General features: G+C 37.8%; 2 protein-coding genes across 4 annotated transcripts in view; one reads left to right on the top strand and one right to left on the bottom strand.

The window, feature by feature from the left end:
- Nucleotides 1–11,956, top strand: part of lrrc41 (leucine rich repeat containing 41) — a 13,692-nt gene extending 1,736 nt beyond the window's left edge. The window contains exons 2-11 of one of the 3 annotated variants that reach the window (XM_060867870.1): nucleotides 2,001–2,087; nucleotides 2,740–2,810; nucleotides 2,911–3,520; nucleotides 7,389–7,613; nucleotides 7,807–7,956; nucleotides 8,499–8,597; nucleotides 8,715–8,843; nucleotides 9,556–9,625; nucleotides 10,156–10,351; nucleotides 11,818–11,956. In XM_060867870.1, coding sequence (XP_060723853.1) covers nucleotides 2,001–2,087; nucleotides 2,740–2,810; nucleotides 2,911–3,520; nucleotides 7,389–7,613; nucleotides 7,807–7,956; nucleotides 8,499–8,597; nucleotides 8,715–8,843; nucleotides 9,556–9,625; nucleotides 10,156–10,351; nucleotides 11,818–11,829 — 1,649 coding nt within the window. In that variant the 3' untranslated portion in view covers nucleotides 11,830–11,956. Of the gene's footprint in view, nucleotides 1–2,000; nucleotides 2,088–2,739; nucleotides 2,811–2,910; nucleotides 3,521–7,388; nucleotides 7,614–7,806; nucleotides 7,957–8,498; nucleotides 8,598–8,714; nucleotides 8,844–9,555; nucleotides 9,626–10,155; nucleotides 10,692–11,817 lie in introns of those variants that run through there. The other 2 variants (XM_060867869.1, XM_060867868.1) reach the window with 2 other exon arrangements.
- On the bottom strand, nucleotides 11,693–21,579 carry rad54l (RAD54 like). Its single transcript, XM_060867867.1, has 18 exons — nucleotides 21,319–21,579; nucleotides 21,131–21,232; nucleotides 19,827–19,931; nucleotides 19,554–19,614; nucleotides 18,708–18,843; nucleotides 18,522–18,591; nucleotides 17,864–18,152; nucleotides 17,615–17,739; nucleotides 17,300–17,450; nucleotides 16,731–16,857; nucleotides 15,676–15,750; nucleotides 15,014–15,144; nucleotides 14,617–14,727; nucleotides 14,380–14,503; nucleotides 13,721–13,799; nucleotides 13,158–13,337; nucleotides 12,415–12,578; nucleotides 11,693–12,142 (listed from the first exon to the last, which is right to left on the bottom strand). Exons 1-18 carry the CDS (start codon nucleotides 21,319–21,321, stop codon nucleotides 11,941–11,943), a joined length of 2,235 nt encoding a protein of 744 aa, XP_060723850.1. The 5' UTR covers nucleotides 21,322–21,579; the 3' UTR covers nucleotides 11,693–11,940.
- Nucleotides 21,580–22,601: the final 1,022 nt, after the last annotated feature.

Genomic DNA, 22,601 nt, shown 5'->3' with positions numbered 1-22,601 from the left:
TTCGCCTAGCTGGATCTGGCCAGAGAATTTCATCAACAACGCAGGCAATGTTGTCATTAGCAAGACACCTTGGAAAGAAACGTCTTGAATGAGGTATCCATCCTTGCATTGCTGCTACCTCCATCTGGTCACAGGCCTCCTCCTTGGCTTGGATGAGGGGTACCTCAGCCTGGAGACGGAGATCATATACCTTCCACCGCCATGCCGAGAAAAACTCTTCTATAGGGTTGAGGAATGGAGAGTATGGTGGAAGATATAGGACGGTGAAATGTGGATGTTGCTGAAACCAGTTCTGTACCAGAGCAGAGCGGTGGAAAGACACATTGTCCCAGACAACAATGTATTGCATATGATCGATTTGACTTGCTGCTGTTATGTTGTGCAATTGGTCCAAGAATGTAAGTATGAGTGCTGTGTTGTAAGGGCTCATGGGCATGGCGGTGGAGGACCCCATTCTGTGTAATGGCTGCACAGAGTGTTATATTACCCCCACGTTGCCCTGGGACATTGACTATAGCCCTGTGGCCAATGATGTTTCTTCCCCTCCTTCGTGTTCTCGTCAGGTTGAACCCAGCCTCATCTACGTAAATGAACTCATGCTGGATCTCCTCTGAAGAACAGTGTCATGCAAAATTGTGTAGTTCAGTGTAGTATCTAGTATACATATTACAGTACAGTAAAAGATTATGAGACAGTATGCAAGAACACACTGCTAAAGTGAATACATACCTCTGTATAATCATGCCACAGTCGTTTCACCCTTTCGGAATTGCGCTCGAAGGGCACTCGATAAATTTGCTTCATTTGAATATGTTTATTTTGTTGGATGCGTGCCAGTGTTGATGTTGAGACCTGATGGATATCGTTGAAACTGGCATGGTTATTGACAATGTTAGCTTGGTGCTGATTGAGTATTATAGCATTGTTGGCCAAAACCCATGTTTACTATCTCCCTCTCTTGCTGTTCTGTGAACATAGGAGGCCTTCCCCCTTGTCGTTCCTGACCCTCAATCCCATGTAGGAAAAAACCAGTATACAATAGTACAGTAATTTTACAGGAAAAGGTAACAGAAGTGCTGATAGTGCATAGAATACAGTACTGTAAGCAGTTACTGAAACCGTGCAGATGTTTTTGATATGATGATATTTTTACAATACCTATTTTCCAGTCGAAATGTTCTTATCACACTTGCCACTGTGTATCGGCTTAGATTTGGCTGTACTCGCAGTCCAGCCTCCCTCAGCGTCAGGCCGTGGTTGACAACGTGGTCAACCAGTGTTGCGCGGATTTCATTTGTCAGATTCGGTCCTCTTTGTGCACCTTCTTGTATTCCTCTTCCTCTTCCTCCACATCTACCTCCACATCTACCTCCAGCATGGCCTCCATCCTCTTCCTCTGTAGATTCCTCCTCTGTTGATTCCTCTTCCTCCCCTTCCTCCTCCTCCTCTTTCTCCTCGTTCTCCTCCTCGTCTTACTCTTTCTCTGACTCTTTCCATTGTGCTTGAAGACCGATGAACTCACCTGCTGCTTTTTATAGTGCTTATACACCTGATTGGTGTGTCTACAATTAAGCAAACAAGTGTTTGCACATCTGATGACTGTGTTGAACCGGTTGGACGTTGCAATAATTTGACAGTCAGTGCTTTGGTATTGGTATTTGGTATTTGGTATTTGGTAAGGAAGTGACTTCATGATAGATTTTTGTGTGTAATGTATGTTAAGTGTGTTTAGTGTTTTGCAAATCACTGTGTGTAGACTTTTGCAACAAGTGTGAGGTTGACAATGTGCTTATAGTTGTGCACATATGGGCTGATGTTTTGCCTCTTGAGTGTAAGGTTTTGCTAATAGTGTACTACTTTTAATTTTAGTGTGTAAGCAATCCAAAAAAAACTGTAAGCACCAATACTGCTTTGTGTTTGGCCTCATCACACTAATGCTTAACCAGAAAAGATACAGCCTACAGAACGTTTTTTAAATGTTCTTGTTGATGTTGATCTAGATTTGCCAGCCTCACTTCTTCAAGACTTGATGCCTCATCTGAACATATACTACCTGGACAGGATTGAAAAAGCTGCTCATCTAAAAGGTAAACATGCACAGACAAATTCTTGTAAATGTGCAGCTGTTTTTTTTTTTGTTCCAAGTACTGACTCTGGATTCCCGGTGACCCTGAACAGGATAAAAATTGGTTACTGAAAATAAATTAATAAAGTTACCCTAACTATAGTGTATGTAGCTAGTAATAATAATACCCTAACTAAAATGTATGTAATATATATTTAAATACTGCCTTTTATTTTTCTTATTACAAAGTGCACACAACCCATTAATGTCTCTGAGTACATCACACTGGTGTCACCTGTGATTACATTCGAGCTGTTCCACTGCTTTTGTTTCTGTTCTGTCGTCCTGTACATATCACTCCTTTCTGTCCTCTAGACAGACATTTCAGAATCCACCAGCTATGAAATAAACTATTACCTTAAACATAGAACCTGACAATATTTTTCTGATAACTAAGTGAGTCTGAAAACAATTCAGCACTATGACGTCACCAGGAAGAATCAGAAAAGCCAGTCTAACGACCTAGATGTTTTTAACAGGAAACTGGAGAACCCAGGGAACCCAAACTGACTCCTCACTTATCCCTGCGTTTATTGTAGTTTTGCTCTTGTGGAATGTTTAATATTCTTTTAATGTGGTTGTTTTTCACATTACAAATTCTCTTATAATTTTAGGAGTCTCATGTTCATCTGCTTGGGCAGCAAAATGGAGGGATCTGAATCGCACATGGCGCTGGAAGTTAAAGGTAATGGACATTTCAGAAATGTTCGCTGCCACAACTGACCCGAGTTTTGTCTGTAGACTAGCTAATACTAACTAATTGGATGCTAAATGATCTGTTCCAGTTTTTGCAGCCAGAGAAGGAGGACTGGAAACAGATGTGCTTAGAGAGTTATTTCCACAAGGTGCTTTTAAGAAAGTCACAAGCACACAGCTCCGCTCTTGACATGACGGATCTCTCTGTGGCAGCCAAGTATGTGCAGGTTCTCTCTCTCTACACGCTGCATGATGTGCAGAAGTTAGCCTCAGAGGAACTACGTCTCATCCTGGCCACTCTGGAGACGGTGGTGAGGACACTCAGGTTGATTGACGCCAAGGTGTTGCTCAGACATAGAAAGTCAGAGGTCCTTTTTGTTTTGCACCGTCTTCTCGACCACGGATCAGTTAAAAAGCTAGTTCTGAAACGGACTCCGGATTCACATGTCTTCAGATGGATTATGTCCAGATGTAAAGGCTCTAGCTGGAATGATGATGGTCCTGCAGCATCCAAATGTCCTCGGCTGCATCTGCTCATGGAAGAGATAGAATACAGCAAGTTCTGTCCCTCGTGTAGCGCTAATGTGACATGTCCCGAGGGACAGATACACTCAGTGGACCTGGAGGTTTGTTTGACTGCAGCATCTCGCCTCCTGCCTTCCTGGATTGGTCTCCGATCACTTCATCTGAGTCCTACCCGTAAGTTCTAAAATGTTTTGCTGTCTTTTACTGAGACAGTGTATCAGGGGCTTTTTACACCTGGTCACTTCATGCGTTTTCTGTGATCGGATAGCTATCCGATTGTAAAAAGACCAGGTCTAAATGCCCTCCGAAACGTTTTCGAGACGGATGTTAATTCGATCGTTCAAACCACTTCAGGAGGTGGTCTGGGACACATTTCAGATGAAACTGGACAGGTGTAAATGAATGTTTTTGTTCAAAAACGGAAGTACGTCACTCGCAAGTGATCTTTCACCCAGGTGTCTTGTTGGGTCTTAAAATGCACTGCTGCCTCCAGCGAAAATGCAGCAAACCGTAAATGCTGTTTTTTGTAGCATAACCGTCGTAACAAGGTTTTTCGTCTTCTTTTTGATTGCATTCTGAAAACCGCATACACCAAAGCGTGTTCCATTTCAATTACCCCGGAAATGAGGTAAAATATATTTGCATTTTGGGCGGGAGTAGAAAGATCGGATTGATATCCGATTCGTCGAGACGCATTTATGTGGCCTAATGTAAATGGAACAGATTTAACAAATCAGATAGCTATCGGATCAGAGAAAACACATGAAGTGACCAGGTGTAAAAAGGTAGCAAGGATAAAGGTGGTACTGATCTGATGCCGATTTGATACTGATGTGTTTCTGATCTGATACAGATGTGGTACTGATGTGGCACTGATTTGATACTGATGTGTTGAATGAATTGAACAGAAAGAACAGAATGAATTGTGTGTCTATTTCCAAATAAAATGCTGTCCGGGGTTATTTTATTTATAGTCATAGTACAGATTGTGTGTGTACAATTCTAATAGGCACACAAGCCACTGAAGACTAGTTAGATTTTATACAATGTGCCTGTCAAGGCTATGAATCATCTAATATGTTTATAGTTTCATTTTATATTCCTTGAGAATCAGGATTATATCTGACATAAAAATGAGTTTTGAATACACCTAAGATTGTATTGATTTGATAATGATTTGTTTCTGATGTGGTACTGATTTGGTACTGATTTAATACTGATGTGTTTCTGATGTGGTACTGATCTGACACTGATGTGGTAATGATTTGATACTGATGTGGTAATGATTTGATACTGATGTGGTACCTATCTGGTACTAATCTGACACTGATGTGGTACTGATCTGACACTTATCTGGTACTGATCTGACACTGATGTGGTACTGATGTGGTACTGACCTGACACTGATGTGGTACTAATCTGACACTGATGTGGTACTGATCTGACACTGATCTGACACTGATGTGGTACTGATCTGACACTTATCTGACACTGATCTGACACTGATGTGGTACTGATCTGGTACTGATCTGACACTGATGTGGTACTAATCTGACACTGATGTGGTACTAATCTGACACTGATGTGGTACTGATCTGACACTGATCTGGTACTGATCTGACACTGATGTGGTACTGATCTGACACTGATGTGGTACTGATTTGATACTGATGTGGTACTGATCTGACACTGATGTGGTACTGATCTGACACTGATGTGGTACTGATCTGACACTGATGTGGTACTGATCTGACACTGATGTGGTACTGATCTGACACTGATGTGGTACTGATCTGACACTGATGTGGTACTGATCTGACACTGATGTGTTTCTGATGTGGTACTGATCTGACACTGATATAGTACTGATCTGACATTGATGCAGTACTTATCTGATACTGATGTGGTACTGATCTGATACTGATGTGGTACTGATCTGATACTGATGTAGTACTGATCTGGTACTGATGTAGTACTGATCTGACACTGATGTGGTACTGATGTGGTACTGATCTGACACTGATGTGGTACTGATCTGACACTGATGTGGTACTGATGTGGTACTGATCTGACACTGATGTGGTACTGATCTGACACTGATGTGGTACTGATCTGGTACTAATCTGACAGTGATCTGACACTGACGTGGTACTGATCTGACACTGATGTGGTACTGATCTGACACTGATGTGGTACTGATCTGACACTGATGTGTTTCTGATGTGACACTGATGTGTTTCTGATGTACTGATCTGACACTGATGTGATACTGATCTGATACCGATGTGGTACTGATCTGACACTGATGTGTTTCTGATGCGGTACTGATCTGACACTGATATGGTACTGATCTGACATTGATGCAGTACTTATCTGATACTGATGTGGTACTGATGTGGTACTGATGTAGTACTGATGTGGTACTGATCTGACACTGATGTGGTACTGATCTGACACTGATGTGGTACTGATCTGATACCGATGTGGTACTGATCTGACACTGATGTGGTACTGATGTGGTACTGATCTGACACTGATGTGGTACTGATCTGACACTGATGTGGTACTGATCTGACACTGATGTGGTACTGATCTGATACAGATGTGGTACTGATCTGACACTGATGTGGTACTGATGTGGTACTGATCTGACACTGATGTGGTACTGATCTGAAACCGATGTGGTACTGATCTGAAACCGATGTGGTACTGATCTGACACCGATGTGGTACTGATCTGACACCGATGTGGTACTGATCTGACAATGATGTGGTACTGATCTGACACTGATCTGACACTGATGTGGTTCTGATCTGACACTGATGTGGTACTGATCTGACACTGATGTGTTTCTGATGTACTGATCTGACACTGATGTGTTTCTGATGTACTGATCTGACACTGATGTGGTACTGATCTGATACCGATGAGGTACTGATCTGACACGTGTTTCTGATGTGGTACTGATCTGACACTGATATGGTACTGATCTGACATTGATGCAGTACTTATCTGATACTGATGTGGTACTGATCTGGTACTGATGTGGTACTGATCTGGTACTGATGTGGTACTGATCTGATACTGATGTAGTACTGATCTGGTACTGATGTAGTACTGATCTGGTACTGATGTAGTACTGATCTGGTACTGATGTAGTACTGATCTAGTACTGATGTAGTACTAATCTGACACTGATGTAGTACTGATGTGGTACTGATCTGATACTGATGTAGTACTGATCTGGTACTGATGTAGTACTGATCTGGTACTGATGTAGTACTGATCTGACACTGATGTGGTACTGATCTGACACTGATGTGGTACTGATCTGACACTGATGTGTTTCTGATGTACTGATCTGACACTGATGTGTTTCTGATGTACTGATCTGACACTGATGTGGTACTGATCTGATACCGATGAGGTACTGATCTGACACGTGTTTCTGATGTGGTACTGATCTGACACTGATATGGTACTGATCTGACATTGATGCAGTACTTATCTGATACTGATGTGGTACTGATCTGGTACTGATGTGGTACTGATCTGATACTGATGTAGTACTGATCTGGTACTGATGTAGTACTGATCTGGTACTGATGTAGTACTGATCTAGTACTGATGTAGTACTAATCTGACACTGATGTAGTACTGATGTGGTACTGATCTGATACTGATGTAGTACTGATCTGGTACTGATGTAGTACTGATCTGGTACTGATGTAGTACTGATCTGACACTGATGTGGTACTGATCTGACACTGATGCAGTACTTATCTGATACTGATGTGTTTCTGATGTTTTACACAGTATTACACAGTGCACACACAACTATTGGAAATCTGTAACGTGAATCTTATCTTACAGCGACATATGACCAGATATACACACACTGATATATGTCTTATTGGCAGCATGCCTGCAAAGGCAATAAGCAGCTTTGCAGGTTCTAATGTCACATCCATAATGAGAGTGTTGCTCTCGTACTGTATAACGGTTTATATATTGTGAGTTCATATTGTATGATTGTGTGCAGAGTTTGTTTGTAGGAAGGAAGTGGTCGACTTGGTGGAGTCTCTCAGAAAACTTTTCCTGAACCCACACTGTGCCCTCAAAGACTTGAGTTTTGGGAACATGTATATTCAGCAATATATAGCAAGCTTGCTAATCTCCTGTCCCACACTGCACACCCTCTCACTGGAAATCGGCCCACGGTGGGACTACAGCACCACATCCAGTGTGCACTTCACATCAAACATACGTAATGCTTTTTTCACTCTTATTATTGTTCATTAAGTGTATAAAACTTTTTACATTTACAGTCTTTGTAGTAGTAGTAGCAGTAGCTTTTTATTATTAGTAGTAGTAGCAATAGTAATATTAGTTTTTTGTTGTTTTTTTTAGAAAAATGTACAGGGTTGTAAGTGATTGTTGTTTGTTATTGTCTGATGAAGAACTCTCTCTTGAGAAACTCACCTTAAAGGCAGGTGAGATCCAGACGACTCTAGAGTGTTTACCCACGGTGCTTCAACACGCTCCCAATCTCAGCACTCTTCACATCACAGGAATACGTCAGGCTCACTCCTTCCTACACACGTTGCCAGGTATTACCAAAGTACTTTCTGTATAAAAACACACAAACAAAGTGAAATGTACCAAATGTGTTTATTCTTTAAATTATTTGGTTTTATTATTTCACTTTATTTATTTCTTGCTTTTTCTGGTAATTGATTATAGTAAGTTGGTTGCCATAGTTAATTGTTCTTTGTCCTAATGATTTTCTCTTGTTTTTATTATATGATATATTATTTGTTTTACTTTATGGGGCTGTGGAGTTTGTTTAATATCGTGTGACACTGAACTCTGAACTTGTAAAAACAGGAGATTATTGGTTTGTTCTGTGTGTGTATTTTCTTCGAGAATGATCTAGCAAAATTAAATTATGTCTTCTTCTGCCACTATATATATGTGTGTGTGTGTGTGTGTGTGTGTGTGTATATATATGTGTGTATATACTGTATATGTATGTATGTATGTATGTATGTATGTATGTATGTAGGTATGTATACATAGTAGTGTAGTGTAATTAAAGTGGATCTCCAGGTGATCCCTGATCTTCAATTGAAAAAACGTTGTACCTTTCCAGAATCCAATCCATCCCTGAAAGTGCTGCTGTTGGAAGACGTAAACCTGGCAGAATGTCACAGTGAGATTATTTATCTTCTAGAGAACTCCATGTTGGAAGGTAACACAAAACATAATAAAACATTTTAAAAATAATAAAAGACAAATCTGACTTAATTATTTACTTATTTAATCATTATACATTATTACAGTCCTGTTATTTCTCTTCTGATTTTAGAGCTATCCTTGAAAGACTGCAGGCTGTTGGAGAAATGCACAGAGAAGAAAGACTTCCTGGTTCCTTTTGTAGCAGCTGCAAAGAATCTTTGTTCCCTTCGCTCTCTTTCTCTGTCTCAGAATCGACTCGGTGAGACTCGCATCACTAAAACATTTACACTCATTTGTACAATTTGGATTATCTTGTAACACCAGGGTTTCAATATCATACATTTTTTTTTGGTGAAAGTACAAGAAACATGAAGAATTATTTTTAATGTGCTCAAATTACAGAAAGATATTTAATAGTAACAGGATAAACATCTGACCACCCAATGAAACGATTATGATTATTTAGGAAAATGTACAAAGCATCATAAAATGTCCACAATTTCATTCATTTACGTACAATTCAATACACAGTGTGCATCTACACAAAATCTACAGATTTTGGATTTATTTGTTTTTAATTTTGAGAATTTGAGAAAATACATGTGTAATGCTTTTTCCACTAGTTTATTATGATGGTTCTTTACATGTTGTATAGTTACTGCTACTTTTTGTTCATTAATAGTATATGATTTTATATAATATTTTACTACATGTATATTATTCGTATTATTTTTATATTTCAAAATTCTGTATTTGAATTACTAATATTGTATTTGAGTCAATACTTTTTTATGTCACGCTTGAAATAGTTTGTTCTACAATAAGTCAAATCTTGAAATGAATAAAGACAAATGTGATCTTAAAAAAATGTGATAGTGTGCTTAACAAATGGAACTCACATTCTCTCTTTCTCTCTCTCTCTCTCTCTCTCTCTCTCTCTCTCTTCTCTCTCTCTCCTTTCTCTCCTTCAGCTTCAAGTGTCATTCAGGTTGCAGATCTGTTTTTAGAACATCCTGGCAACATAGTCAAATTGGACCTCAGGTAATGTTAATGTAATGTAGTCTTGCTTGTAAATAAATAAATAATTGACAAATTAAAGACAAAAAACAAAACCCTGATGTTGATGTTAGGCGGTTGTTGCTAAAAGTGCGATTAAATCCTGCATTAACATTTTTTCCTGAAGAACAGCTGCTGTTTGGTTTTTACAGAAATATCTCATTATTTGCACATTAATGTACGATTGTCAGAGTGTGCACTTTTTCAAACCTGTTGACTGATATCTTTCCCATAAATCTTAATCGTAGATGCCACTTTACTGTTCCTATTAAAACACAGCCATTTGCAATCTGCCCAAGTAATGAACCCTCTTTCAGTCTCACAATACGTATTTTCCTCTCGCTAGTCATCTGGTTCTGCCCAATGTTTTTATACATGCTATAGAACATGGAAGGAATATTACCCACTAACTGTATCATTGTGTATCGCACACAACTGGAAGCATCATATCTACGTAGAATTCATTTTTTCACCTGTCTTTATATTAATAAACTTTTTTCTCAACTTTCCTGCAGCTCAAACTTCATCCTGCCTGCTGACCTGCTGGAGTTCAGCCAAAGGATTGAAGCGCATCATCCTCTTTGCCGATTCACACTGGACCTGCGCTTTAACCCTCTAAATCGTGACCCCTTGGCCAAAGGTCAAGCTCTGAGGACACTGCGCCCGTTCTGTGAAGTTCTGACTGATGAATGGGACTTCAAATTAGCCATGGTAGATCATGTCAGTGTGATGTGAAGAGACATTTAATGGTATATACACACACAGTACCAGGTGTGGAACCATGTAAAAAAAAAAAAGGCATCCATAAAAATGAATTGTGTTGCTTACACCATAGCTGTGGCCAGACAAACTATAATCTGCTTCCCCTATATAAAACATACAAAGATTTTTGTTAAATTTCATACACTGGTTGTCTGGTGAATGCTAAGGATTTAAGAGTTGATATCTGACCATATACCAACATTTTAAAAACTGAATTTAGAATATTTTTTTTATACATTCACTTTTATAAATTTATATTACTTTTGGAATAAATCCAATATTTCTACTGGATAGTAGTTTTGTGGGGGTTTTTTTTGAGTGTTAAGTTTGGTACCTTAGGTTTTCTTTATTTTGGCAACAAAGCTATGAATCTAATGTAGTAAACAATTAATTTATTATTATTAACGTAGACCTCCTCTAGTGTCATGAAGATATATTAGTGTGGTTTAGATCACAGTAGCTATAAAACCTATAGAAATAAATAAAAGTTATACAGACGATAGTTTTACTTGAAAATATGGAATTAGCTGCTGTTGTCCTATTTTTTCTTCTTCTTTTGGCTGCTAACTTTAGCGGTTGCCAAGGCAGATTGTGAAGCCACATATTTGATTAGGTACAGGTTTTCAATTGCATCCATTTGGTTTAGATGAGAGGTTGCTTTACTTGTAACTAATTAAGGTTAAAGCCCACGAATTTCATTTTTGTGCAGAATTACACAAATGTTATGTTGTAGCTAAAATTACATGTGAAAATACAGAAACAAAATCATTTGATCTTACAATAACTCTAGAAAAGGCTTTTGTCAGTATTAAAGCTGACAGTAAGACCACAGTAAAGTCCAGTGTAAAGGCCAATTGCAACTTTTCTTTCACAATTTCCAATCACTGGCGGAACTCAAGCTTGTATAAGCTTCACTCACACATGATCTCCATAGAACTTTATTAAAGACTATGCATTTGCACTTTGTGTATAAGCAACATGGTTTAACAATCCCCATTCTTCCCACTTGCACTGTTGTGTATTGTTCTGCTTGAGTTTTGCAACAGGCTGAGAGTCGCAGCCACAAGGATATCAATCAAGTTCACTTGAGTGACATTGTATCTGTTATGCTAGCTTCGCTTTCCATTTATGTAGGTTGTTGGATATAACCATCAATCACTGTATGATATATAATATAAATTACTGTAATATAACTATCATACAAACATGTTTCCTGCAAAAATGTTCATGCAAAAGTCTTCTTAGTCTTGTGTTTGTTATACAAATAATAAAACCAGACAGACAAAAATAAGCAGTATTTTATATATGATGTGTTTAATCAACAATAATAAAGATGTACACAATAAATAAAGAGAAATGAACAGAACAACAAATAATTATACAGGAATCACCTTGCCCATGTGACTGTCTTTCAGATATCATCTTGATATGATGTCCTTCAACTCAGCAGCTATATACAATTACAGAACGAGTCAGCCACAGCTGCATGTGATTCGTTATGCGGTTCGACATGATTACAGTGTTCAGATGTACAGTGTTCAGACGACTCCTCTTTGGTCATGGTGGGAATTCTGGTGGAAGACAAAGGTCACAGCTTTGTCCCAGGAGGCCTGGAGCACTGCGTCCTTCAGCCCTCGTTTATCTGCACAGTGATGCCAGCACGACAGGTTGCTTGTGCAGTCCGAATCCTCGGGAGGAGGACGAACCTGACGCCCGTTTACACAGCGCTGACATCGAAACCTTGAGAGAGAAATAAATGCTAATGTTACACCACTAACATATCCTTGGTCTAGTTATCTCCACCATCTTTAAACTTTCAGTACTTCAAATCTGTTGCATGGCTTTATGATCATGAAGGTAATTAATGATATAGTTAATATAACTAATATATATATATATATATATATATATATTAGTTAATATAACAATATAAGAAAAAATAATTTGGATTATTAAAACATGCATCTGTTCAGGTCTGAACTGTGTTGTGCTTGTGTATTGTGTATGTGCACCTGTCGTGAGTGTCGCTGAATGTGTCCTCGTTGAGAGTGAACAGCTCCCTCAGCTCCTCCAGAGAAAAATGTCTCTCTACATCCTGCTCTTCATCCACCACACAGCTGCTCAGTGCCTTCTTATGAGCCTGCCTCTGTAGGATCTTCTCCTCTATAGTCCCTGTCTACACACACACAAATGAATAGTGTGAAATATATATGAAATAAATATGAAACATACTGTACATGTAACCTGTTTATAATATTTAGCGTGAGTGCTCAAGATAATTCAATCACAAGCCTTATATAAGATAAGATTTCCTTACCTCAGCCTTAAATTAAGTACATACAATTTTTATAAAATGTTGTTGGATACTTCTCAATTCTGCTTTACACCTTTTTAATCATTCTGACAACATATAAAATAAAAAATATACATTTTTATATCTGTAAAGTAAATCCCATAATTGCTAATTTTTTTTTAGGATACATTTCGTTTTTATTTAAGTTGTCTCGGTTGTAAGTGCTTTGTGAAGAGAGAGAGAGAAGGTGGTAAGGAGGTAATAGATAAAATATTATAAAATCACTGCCAAATCGCAGTGGCATGAGAGGCATCAAAGGCCAGACTGTGTTTCGATATAAAAAACATGTATTTCCGGTTGCATACTGCATCTTTTTACAATTGTAACTATGTACATTTTAAATATGTTCATAATGGCTCAGAGAGGCACAACTGTGTATTAATGCTTGATGAACACACTCACTGAGAGCAGTCTGTAGATGTAGCACGTTTTTCTCTGGCCATCACGCCACACTCTCGCCATCGCCTGTTCATCATTGGCTGGATTCCAATCTGGGTCAAACATCACCAACCGATTTGCCCCAATAAGGTTCAGGCCGCAGCCACCGGCCTTGCTACTCAACATGAAGATGAACTCTGGGCTCTAGAAAAGTAGAGAATGGGAAAATGCCACTTTCTTTAAACTGCATGTTTAGTAGATTATATGTGAATAAAGTAATTGTGTTTCCAGCAGCTACAGTACATTCTGCACCTACAGCTCCTTTACCAGCTCTATATTCTGCTCCTGTGGATGGTCCAACACCCTAAACCAGTTCATGTCTACGTTTCAACAGATAATCTCACATGGATGCTATGGATTTATAGCTTCTAAGACCTGCCACTGTAATCATAAAGATTGTGCTGTGCTACTCTGTGATTAGGAATCTAAATCAAATTCTTGATTCTGCTTTGTCAGATTTTTTCTCTAGATAAAAGCATCTGCTAAAGAATGAAGGGAATTTGAAATCATTAAAAATTAGGACTTACAGAAGGACTGTTAAATCTTTCAACAATCTTGGCTCTCTTTTTGATAGACATTGTTCCATCCAGTCTTACATACAGATATCTAAATCAACAATAAAACAAACCGACAGTGGATTAGCAGCATAAGTGAAACATGTTAAACAATAACAGTTTGCAAAATGTCTTTGTATACAGAAATAATATAAACTAAAGTTTAACTGAACTTATACACAATCACAGATTACAGCATGCAATGAAATGCTACTTTTGACTGTTACTTCATCTAAATATATATTTCTCTACTATATAGAAGTAAATTTCAATAATAATAAATACATTTTTAATATATGCAAATAATGAAACAAACAGTATTGCATATCTGTGCTTATTTCTAAATGAATGGCATGGCACGGGTGTGGACGATTTAAAACTGAATGTTTCTGCATGTGACTCGTTTTTATTAAAGAAAAAAATCAATGAACATACTATTCCATAATATTTCACAAATTAAAAAAGCATTAATATAATTTCATTTGTATTATCACTATCATTTCAGTACTGATGCTGGTATTAGTATCATCATTGTTCTTAACCTATAAGACCTATAAGAGTCTTATTATACTTTCATTTACTAATCAAAATGAAATTAAAAGCTGAATAAAATGTGTGGATGTGGCTCTCACTTGCGAGCACGACACAGCTTCTCAAACAGGTCCAGTGTCTGTGTGTAGTTTGACACAAGCACCACTTTATCGCTGGTTGTTGTCCGTGTCATAGCCAGAATGTAGTCGAGCACCAGCATCTTCCCTGAATCAAAGTAATAAACTTCATCATTTAACACATGTACACATGCAAGCACACACACGTATAACACCTAAGACACACATGTAGGACGCACACATGTAGGACACACAGCTGACCTGAAAGCTGTGGTTCAACAGCTTTAGTTGAGTAACCAGCTGGGAAAAGCTCCAATGCCCCAGCAAAGCCCTCCTCCCCCTCCACACACTTCTCATAGATCAGTGAGGGGTCTGAAGAAAGAAGGAAATAACAGTTTATTTAGTGTTGGTAATTAATTAAATCAGCATTTACACCATTATCATCATGGAAACCAAATTTAAACACAACCCAGTTAGTCAAAATGAAACAATCACAAAATGATTTATAATTGAAAAAAAAATCTTTGCTGTGCTTTATTACCTTTTCCACTTACGCATATCTACATTTATAACTTCATTGCAGTAAAAAATACAATCCAGGTGAAGTAAGAGGGGAAAATATGAATGTTTATGAAGAAGCAGATGTGTTCACACTCACGGTTGCACAGCTTTTTGAGTGAGGTGATAGAGGACAGTGAGGAAACACTGATTTTGCCCTGCTGTAGAGTCTCTACTGGCTTTGCCTGCTTCAGGAACAGCTTATAGAGTTCCTTCTGCAGAGGAGTTAGTCTGCACAGCAAGTGACACACACATGAACACTGCTGCTACTAATAACAACAACAACAACAAGAAGATGTAAAGACCTGCAGAGTTAAAAGCAAAGGAAAACCTTAAAAAATGATAACTTACAATAACTGTTAAAATAATACATGCACAGTATGTTTAATAATAGATAAAGAATATTAAGGGGGCTGAATTTTATAGAGCATAATACTAAAAAGTCATTTCACTACTTTTCAAGTGGTGGATTACAGACAGGACTTGATCTTAAAATTTAATGTGAAACATAATTCATACATACTGCAACTAAGCATACAGTGTACATTTAAATGGTGTAATGTCACAATCAAAACAAAAATTAATCTGTGTAATATATTTCACTAAATTCTATTTTTTTTTCTTCCACATATACAAACAAAATATTAATTACATCAATTTGTTTTAGGCGCACACTCACGCGCACACGACAACAAGCTGATTGTTACTCTATGTCTCGTGACTATTCCTATTGGAATATTAGGATGCAGGCAAATGCATTACCTGCAGCAAACGACTTGCTCAACCTTCACAGGGAGATACTTAGACAGAATGTCAGAGGTCCTTCTGATCAGACACCTGCAGAGACATAAAAGACTCAATCAATAAACGTGCAGTGCCGGAAAAAGTGAAGTCTGTTCCATCTGCTTGTAACAAGAAGGGTGCAGCAGGATGTGTTTATTACTGTCCTGCAGTCAGGTGTATATGGTCATGTATTAAGATACACATACCCGGTGAGACATCTACATAATTTACAATAATTTGCAGTTTCTTTCTTTAAAAAAATAAATAATAATAATAATAAAGAAAAAATTAAAGCCTACACCATTGTTTTCTTTTGTTTTCCTATAAGGGCTGTAGGACTTGGAGTCCAGCCATGGAGTAGTCTGCTCCTGAGACATGTCTTAGACTTGAGCACTGGTCTCACAAAATATTATCTTGGCAGTGTGCAAAAATAATGTGTGTCTTTTCTTTTCATTTCTTTTCTTATGCACAAAGATTGACAGAAGTAATTCCTTCTGGCAGAAAACATAAACTAAACATAGATACAATGCAAGAATGCGAGTCGTCTACTTAAAGTAAAGGCTTGGCCATGAAAGGGATATATTGTGTCTTGTGTACATTTAAATAGGATCTTGAATTGGATTTGATTTTGGATTGGCTCCTAAAAAATATTTTTAAAAAAATACAACGGGAAAAATTCTATTTCCATTCAGTTTGCCTGGAATGGTGTTTCCTAAATGCATTAAAAATGACTCTCCTACATATCTACACTAAATGTTTCACTAAAGAAACACTACACTACACTAAAGAAATTAGACCGTTAGAAAATTCTCTGGTGCTAGGTCAAACACAAATAACAGAAACAGTGTGAGAAAACACTGAGTGTAAGTCATGGGAGAGAGGCAGAGTAGCCAGAATCTCACTTAATGACAGCATAGATTACGAGTGACTGTACACACCTCCTGTGTTTGTTACATGTACAGTAATTATACTTACTTAGGTTAGAACAGGAAGACATCACTGTGACTGAAAAGCCTCTGTGACCTTTAGCTCACCTGTTAACAATGCTGATGAGCTCTTTTAGCTTCTCTTCCCCGACAGCTCGCTCTTTATCACTAGCATCTGCATCACGGCCCTTCAGAATGGGAATCTCAAAGCGCTTTTTAAATTCCTGAGCTGTGCCTAAAGAACATGTGACAGAACATGTGACCGCAAGGAATGGACAGAAATTCCTACAGCCATGCTGAAATGGAAAACTTTCAGAGAAGTGCGCAGGATAGTATAAAAGCATAGGGGGACTTCATCTGCAATGGGAAGCTCGAAACGCACATATGAATGTGATTGAACAGGTGTCCAATAATTCCATCAGAATTTCCCAAAGGAATCACATTAGTCTTCACTGATATATGCTGCATGTTGAGAAGTGTACAAACACGTCACTATTGGTTTAAGTAAAATCTCAGATTGGTGCAGATGTGCAGTTTATTATTGACGTCATGTTCAGCAGTTATCCTGGACAACCTGAGGTGACTAATTTGTGGTAATACAATTAGAAAATGGACTTAATGACTCGTGGCAGATTTACATCATCCCAACTTATACTGTATGTTTCTGAGCCACTTACCGAGGATGCCAGCATTGACAAAGTGCACCAGGCTGAAGTACTCAAGCAGATCGTTCTGAATGGGAGTGCCAGAAATCAAGACTCTGCGCTGAGAATGCATCGCATTCAGAGCCTGGTACGTCTGATTGTCCGAGTTTTTCAGCCTGTGACCCTAAGCAAACATTAATGACATCGGAATCCCAGACATTACCCAAGCTGGCTAACTGCTGCTACCTGTATGCTCAACAATATGCAGCTCTTTAATTAACTTAGAAAGGCAAGGATTGCCAATATGATCAACATGCAACTAATTCATGCAATGAAGACATTTCATACCTCATCACAAATGACCAGTCCTACTTTGCCTTTGTGCAGAACTTCAGCATGGAGACGGAACGTTTCATATGAAATAATCAGAATGGGAGTGGGAACTCGTAGACCTTGCTGGGAAACGAAGTTCACTGAAATACAGAATATTATGTTAATTACATCAATACCAATAGGTGCAAATACCAGGTGTAGACAACTGCAAGACATGTGCATGTTGCTGCTGCAGTAGAACTCTCAACACAATCAATTTTTTACCAAGCTTTCTGTCTATCTCATCCTTGGAGCCACCATCAATAGCCACAGGCTGCACACGTCCTCCAAGCCACTTAGCGACTTCATTATACCAGTTTCTGACAAGGCTGGATGGTGAGACCACAATGGCCTTATCAATCTCAGGTCTGAGATCAGGACTCTGCCTGAGGAGAGTCCACATGAGCGTAATGCACTGCAGTGTCTTCCCCAGTCCCATCTCATCAGCCATGATGCAGCCATAGGAGTCAGTGATACGGCGCCCAGTCACACACTCCCACAGAAACTTCACACCCTGAAAACATCACAAAACAGTGATAGCTTGTTACTGAGCAATGTCCTAATTATTGACCTTAAATATGTTTCACTGTCATTTTACTGGTGTGTTATATACAATGTATGTACAAAGGTATCAAAAATAGCACAACTCTAAATAAAACATTTCAGTCTTTCAGAAGAAAAATAAGCAAATATTAATAAAAAACTTTTAAGCTGTATTATGTAAGCTAGCTCTCAGAACCACTTCTACTGATCTATACACACAAAAACATCTGTTAATACATCAGATTTAAATCCAAACAGAAAGAAGTTCCTATCTATTATATACTGTAGAAATTGGTAAATGGAGACTGCAACTATGTGACTAGAATCTATGATAGCTCACCTCCCTTTGATGGGGTCGAAGAACTTTACTAAGCACCGGATCCACCACAACGTGCACAGGAAGCTTGTCCCTGCAGGATGATGAGAGTTTAACAAACACAGAAATGAGAATAGAAGGTTTTTTTTTTGGAGAATTAAAGCTGAGCATTTTAATCAAGGCTGAACTGTTAGATGACTGATGACAAACTTGTCTGTTTTGATAAGGTCATGAGCGCCCAAAGCTGGCGGCTCATAAAGAACCAGAGCTCCATCTTCAAAAGGATCATGGAGAGCCTTCCTAACGCCTGACCTCTTCAAGCCCAGAGCTCTCAAACCCAGCGGACCTGAAGTAAGAGAATACAGAATAACATTTCCATTTTAGAGGGCTATACCTCTTTTTTACTGGCAAGTGTGTTTATGATCAATAATTGTTTTAATGATTATATGTTGTATTAACCTGTTATTAATCTTTAATCTTCCTGTTACATTTGCTGATTAGCTATGATTTACTGTTTACCAAAAAACGGACAAATCATTCAAAGCTGTTTTTTACATGCACAATATAAAGAACTGATATGTACCCCATGAAGCACATTCATATAGTCTGATAGACAATATGGTCAAAAATACAGTATGTGGACAACTGACCATCATACCCATGTTAGAGTGGCCGTGAGAATTTCTGTCCATTTAGCTACTATAGCATTACTATACCGAGGTCATGCACATAGGACTTGCACACAGTCTGCATTCCATGTTATCTTTAAAGTGTGGTTGAATCAGGGCCCTTTGCTGTTTACTTGACCGTCTGTACTACAAGCTTGGCAAATGATGCCTACATGAATCTCCCTTTGTGCACAGGGGTATTGTTATGATCAAACAGGTTAAAACCTTTTACATCAAGTAAAGGAAGTTGTAATGCACAGGCTTACAAAGACATTGCATTCAACTGCGTGCTTTAACTTTGTGGTAACAGTTTGGGGAAGAAGCTTATATCCGTATGATGGTCAGATATCTGTATACCATATAACGTAGAAATGTACACACTGCACACCTGTGTAATTAGGGATGGGAACCTTGAATGGTCTTGAAAGGATACTTCGAATAAAAGCCTCCTAAAAAAAAAGAAAAAAAGATGACCACACTTTTGTATGCAACGTGTGATAAATACAATATAGTTGTATATATATATATATATATATAGTTCAGATATACACGTTTAACTGAACAATGGAGGATGTGGTTAAGGCTCTTTAATTTAATTTAATGTCAAACTTGATAATGATTTACACACATAAAATTGACAAAATGTTTTGTGGTGCCTTACATGCTCATTGCTGTCCACACACAGAGGCCGGTTTGTGAGCTGGGACAGAGGCTTCCTATATGGAGACATGTAGCTTTCTCTGCAGTCTTTAATCCTTTTGCTTTTCTGTAAGAGTATATTTAATAATATATGCTTCATAGCAAATAGGCCAGCAAATAATATTTAACCAAATTGAACTCTACACTGCAAACATACAGTGTAACCAAAATACTAGACCTACAGCACGTGTATACTGTAAATTGTATTAAATATAAAGTGGCCATAGGTCTGAGAACAGAAGTAAAATGCGTCTGTATTGACAGTGTGCACATGAGCTTACGCAGACTTCAGATTGTGCAAAGACAGTGGATCCATTTTAGACCAAATACATCTGTGCATCATCTGAACACATGCTACACTGGAAGAGATGAGACTCACTAAGATTAAGATCACAAAATTGAATACTAAATGATAGGCACATTTGCCATTTTATGTTTTAGAATCTTTAGAATTTCAAAATTCTAAAACTTTGTACATTTGCAAAAAACAACAACAATGTGTTTGTTCATCATCGACTAATAGATTTCGACAAATCAACTAATAGATTTTTTTAGCTTCCTTTCATTGGTTACTAGTTTATTTATGGACTGAGTATTAGCTTTAATTGTTTGTTTTTAAATCCCCTAAATGGAATGAGCCCATTTTACGTTTCAAAAAATGCAATGAATGCGTATTGTATATAGACCCTTAAAGTCTGAAGCAGGAGTATCATCAAGTGACTTGGTTTGACTTGACTTCAGAACTACTGACAAAATGTGCTGATATGTAATTCTTCAGTAGCAGGACAGACATGTAGCACTGTAACAAATTAATGTCTTTTTCCAGTTCCTTTATGTTTCAGAGTAGTGGGAATGACTTTAATGTTATATTTATTTTTTACAAACTAATAATGTCTTCCCTCCTTATTGAATATTATAGGATATTCTGTGTAAAGGCATGACCTGCTTATCCCAGTTAAATCAATAAGCTTCAATTCCATGCTGCAAAACTACAAAATGTGGGAAAAGACAAACAGTTTTTGAAGCCAGCCATTGATAAAGTTTTCAGCTAGTGAATCTATAAAGTAAAGCATCAGCATATTTACTGACAACAAATTATTCACAAACAAAACAAACAATTGTTTGTTATTGACAAACAAAAAATTGGAGCTCAAGATAAACTCCAAACGGCTCAATTTTGTTGAAACATGTAGTTTACCAGCTTTACATCGTCGTCTCTGTGTAGTGCATGTATATGTGCAGATATACGTTTAGAGATCTACTTACAATTTCAGGATCCCAGTCTTCATCTTCTTCTTCTTCATCATCATCATCAGAATCGACTCTCTGCTTTCTTTTGGCAAGCTGACTGGGCGCAAAGCTTCTCCTCTAAAACAATTCGTCATTCAATACGGATTTTATTCATTCACTTGCTGTGACAACGATCAATATATACATTAAACGTGTTTACTTACCATTCTGCCTTAGAGATGTCGGTTGCTATGATAGACAGTACTAAAAGCTAATGGCTAATGCTAAAAGAACCGCCTAGCATTAGGATTTAAAGTTAGAGTATCATTTATAACGGAAATATACCGTATTTAATTATTTATTTATATGCTAAGTGCTAATATGACACTTTAAGTTTACTTATACGCTAAGTGCTAATATGATACTTTAAGTCCCATGATTTGTTATTAAATATCCCGCGCCCACAACAGTTTCGCAAATGTACGGAAAACGAAAAGCACCAAAATTATAAGCGCGTTGCAGAAAAATAAGAAGCAGGTGCGCTTTATCACGTTGACTTCAGTCAGCTCTGGGTTCAGTAGTGACATGTATTCAAAACAAGTTTAATCAAATGCCAATTATTTTCCCTGTCAAATATAACCCACTCTGACCCCCCAGGGCTCTATGTAGAGTATTATTGCAATAGCTAACACTGAGAAGAGCCTTAATGATGAGGTTACTTTCACCACTAGTCCAACAGGTGGCGCTGTAACTTTATATATTATTGTTATTGTACAGTATACTCAGAATTCTATAACACAGTGTGACATGAATTTAGTGATACATTAATCTAACTTGTGATTCAAAATAGAAAATCAGCATAATAAATCTGATTAGATGCAGGTGGTAAATAAAGTGTAGTCTTCATAGAAGAGCTGTTTTAAAATCACTGGTTATGTGGCATAAAGCAAAACTTGTGTTTAAAATAACTAATCATGAAGGCCACACCACATGAAATGGGTGCTACACAAATTACAGCTCAAAGACTGCCTGTTACTGCATAGGGCACAGGTCTGCTCAGCCTGTAACACTACAGTATATAATCTATAGTCTTTAATCAAATAATCAACTCCGTCTGTGTGACTAGTAGTTTACGCTATGATCTGCTGACTGTTTATATATACACACACACACACACAATGCTGCACAAGGCTCATGGCCTACAGGGAGCGCAAAGAGCCTTATCTCATCATCCAATTTAAAAGCAAGCTAATCAGAAGTTGAGTGTGTTGTGAAAAATAAACAAAACTGTTTAAGCTAAAAATAAGTGTGAGCTTCTCTCTTCATTTAATTTTACTTACAGTTGCTGACTGTTAATAAAGGGGGTTAGAAATACAATTTAATTATTCACGTAGTTATCAATGTTATATGTACATGGGTATCATCCTCTATATCATTCCTGAACAGATTGAATATTGCAGATATATTTAGTCAACATCTTTCCCTTTTGCTCATAAGCATGCCACAC

The sequence above is a fragment of the Tachysurus vachellii genome, chromosome 4, assembly GCF_030014155.1.
Source record: "Tachysurus vachellii isolate PV-2020 chromosome 4, HZAU_Pvac_v1, whole genome shotgun sequence".
Classification (NCBI taxonomy): domain Eukaryota; kingdom Metazoa; phylum Chordata; class Actinopteri; order Siluriformes; family Bagridae; genus Tachysurus; species Tachysurus vachellii.
This window is presented reverse-complemented; position numbering and strand designations above follow the sequence as displayed.

Excerpts from the sequence above, each read along its gene's own strand:
- rad54l (XM_060867867.1), bottom strand. Across the intron at positions 14,504-14,616 it reads TGTTGAACCACAGCTTTCAG|GGAAGATGCTGGTGCTCGAC; the intron begins GTCAGCTGTGTG and ends ACTTTGATTCAG. Across the intron at positions 13,800-14,379 it reads AAGCTGTGTCGTGCTCGCAA|ATATCTGTATGTAAGACTGG; the intron begins GTGAGAGCCACA and ends TTGTTGATTTAG.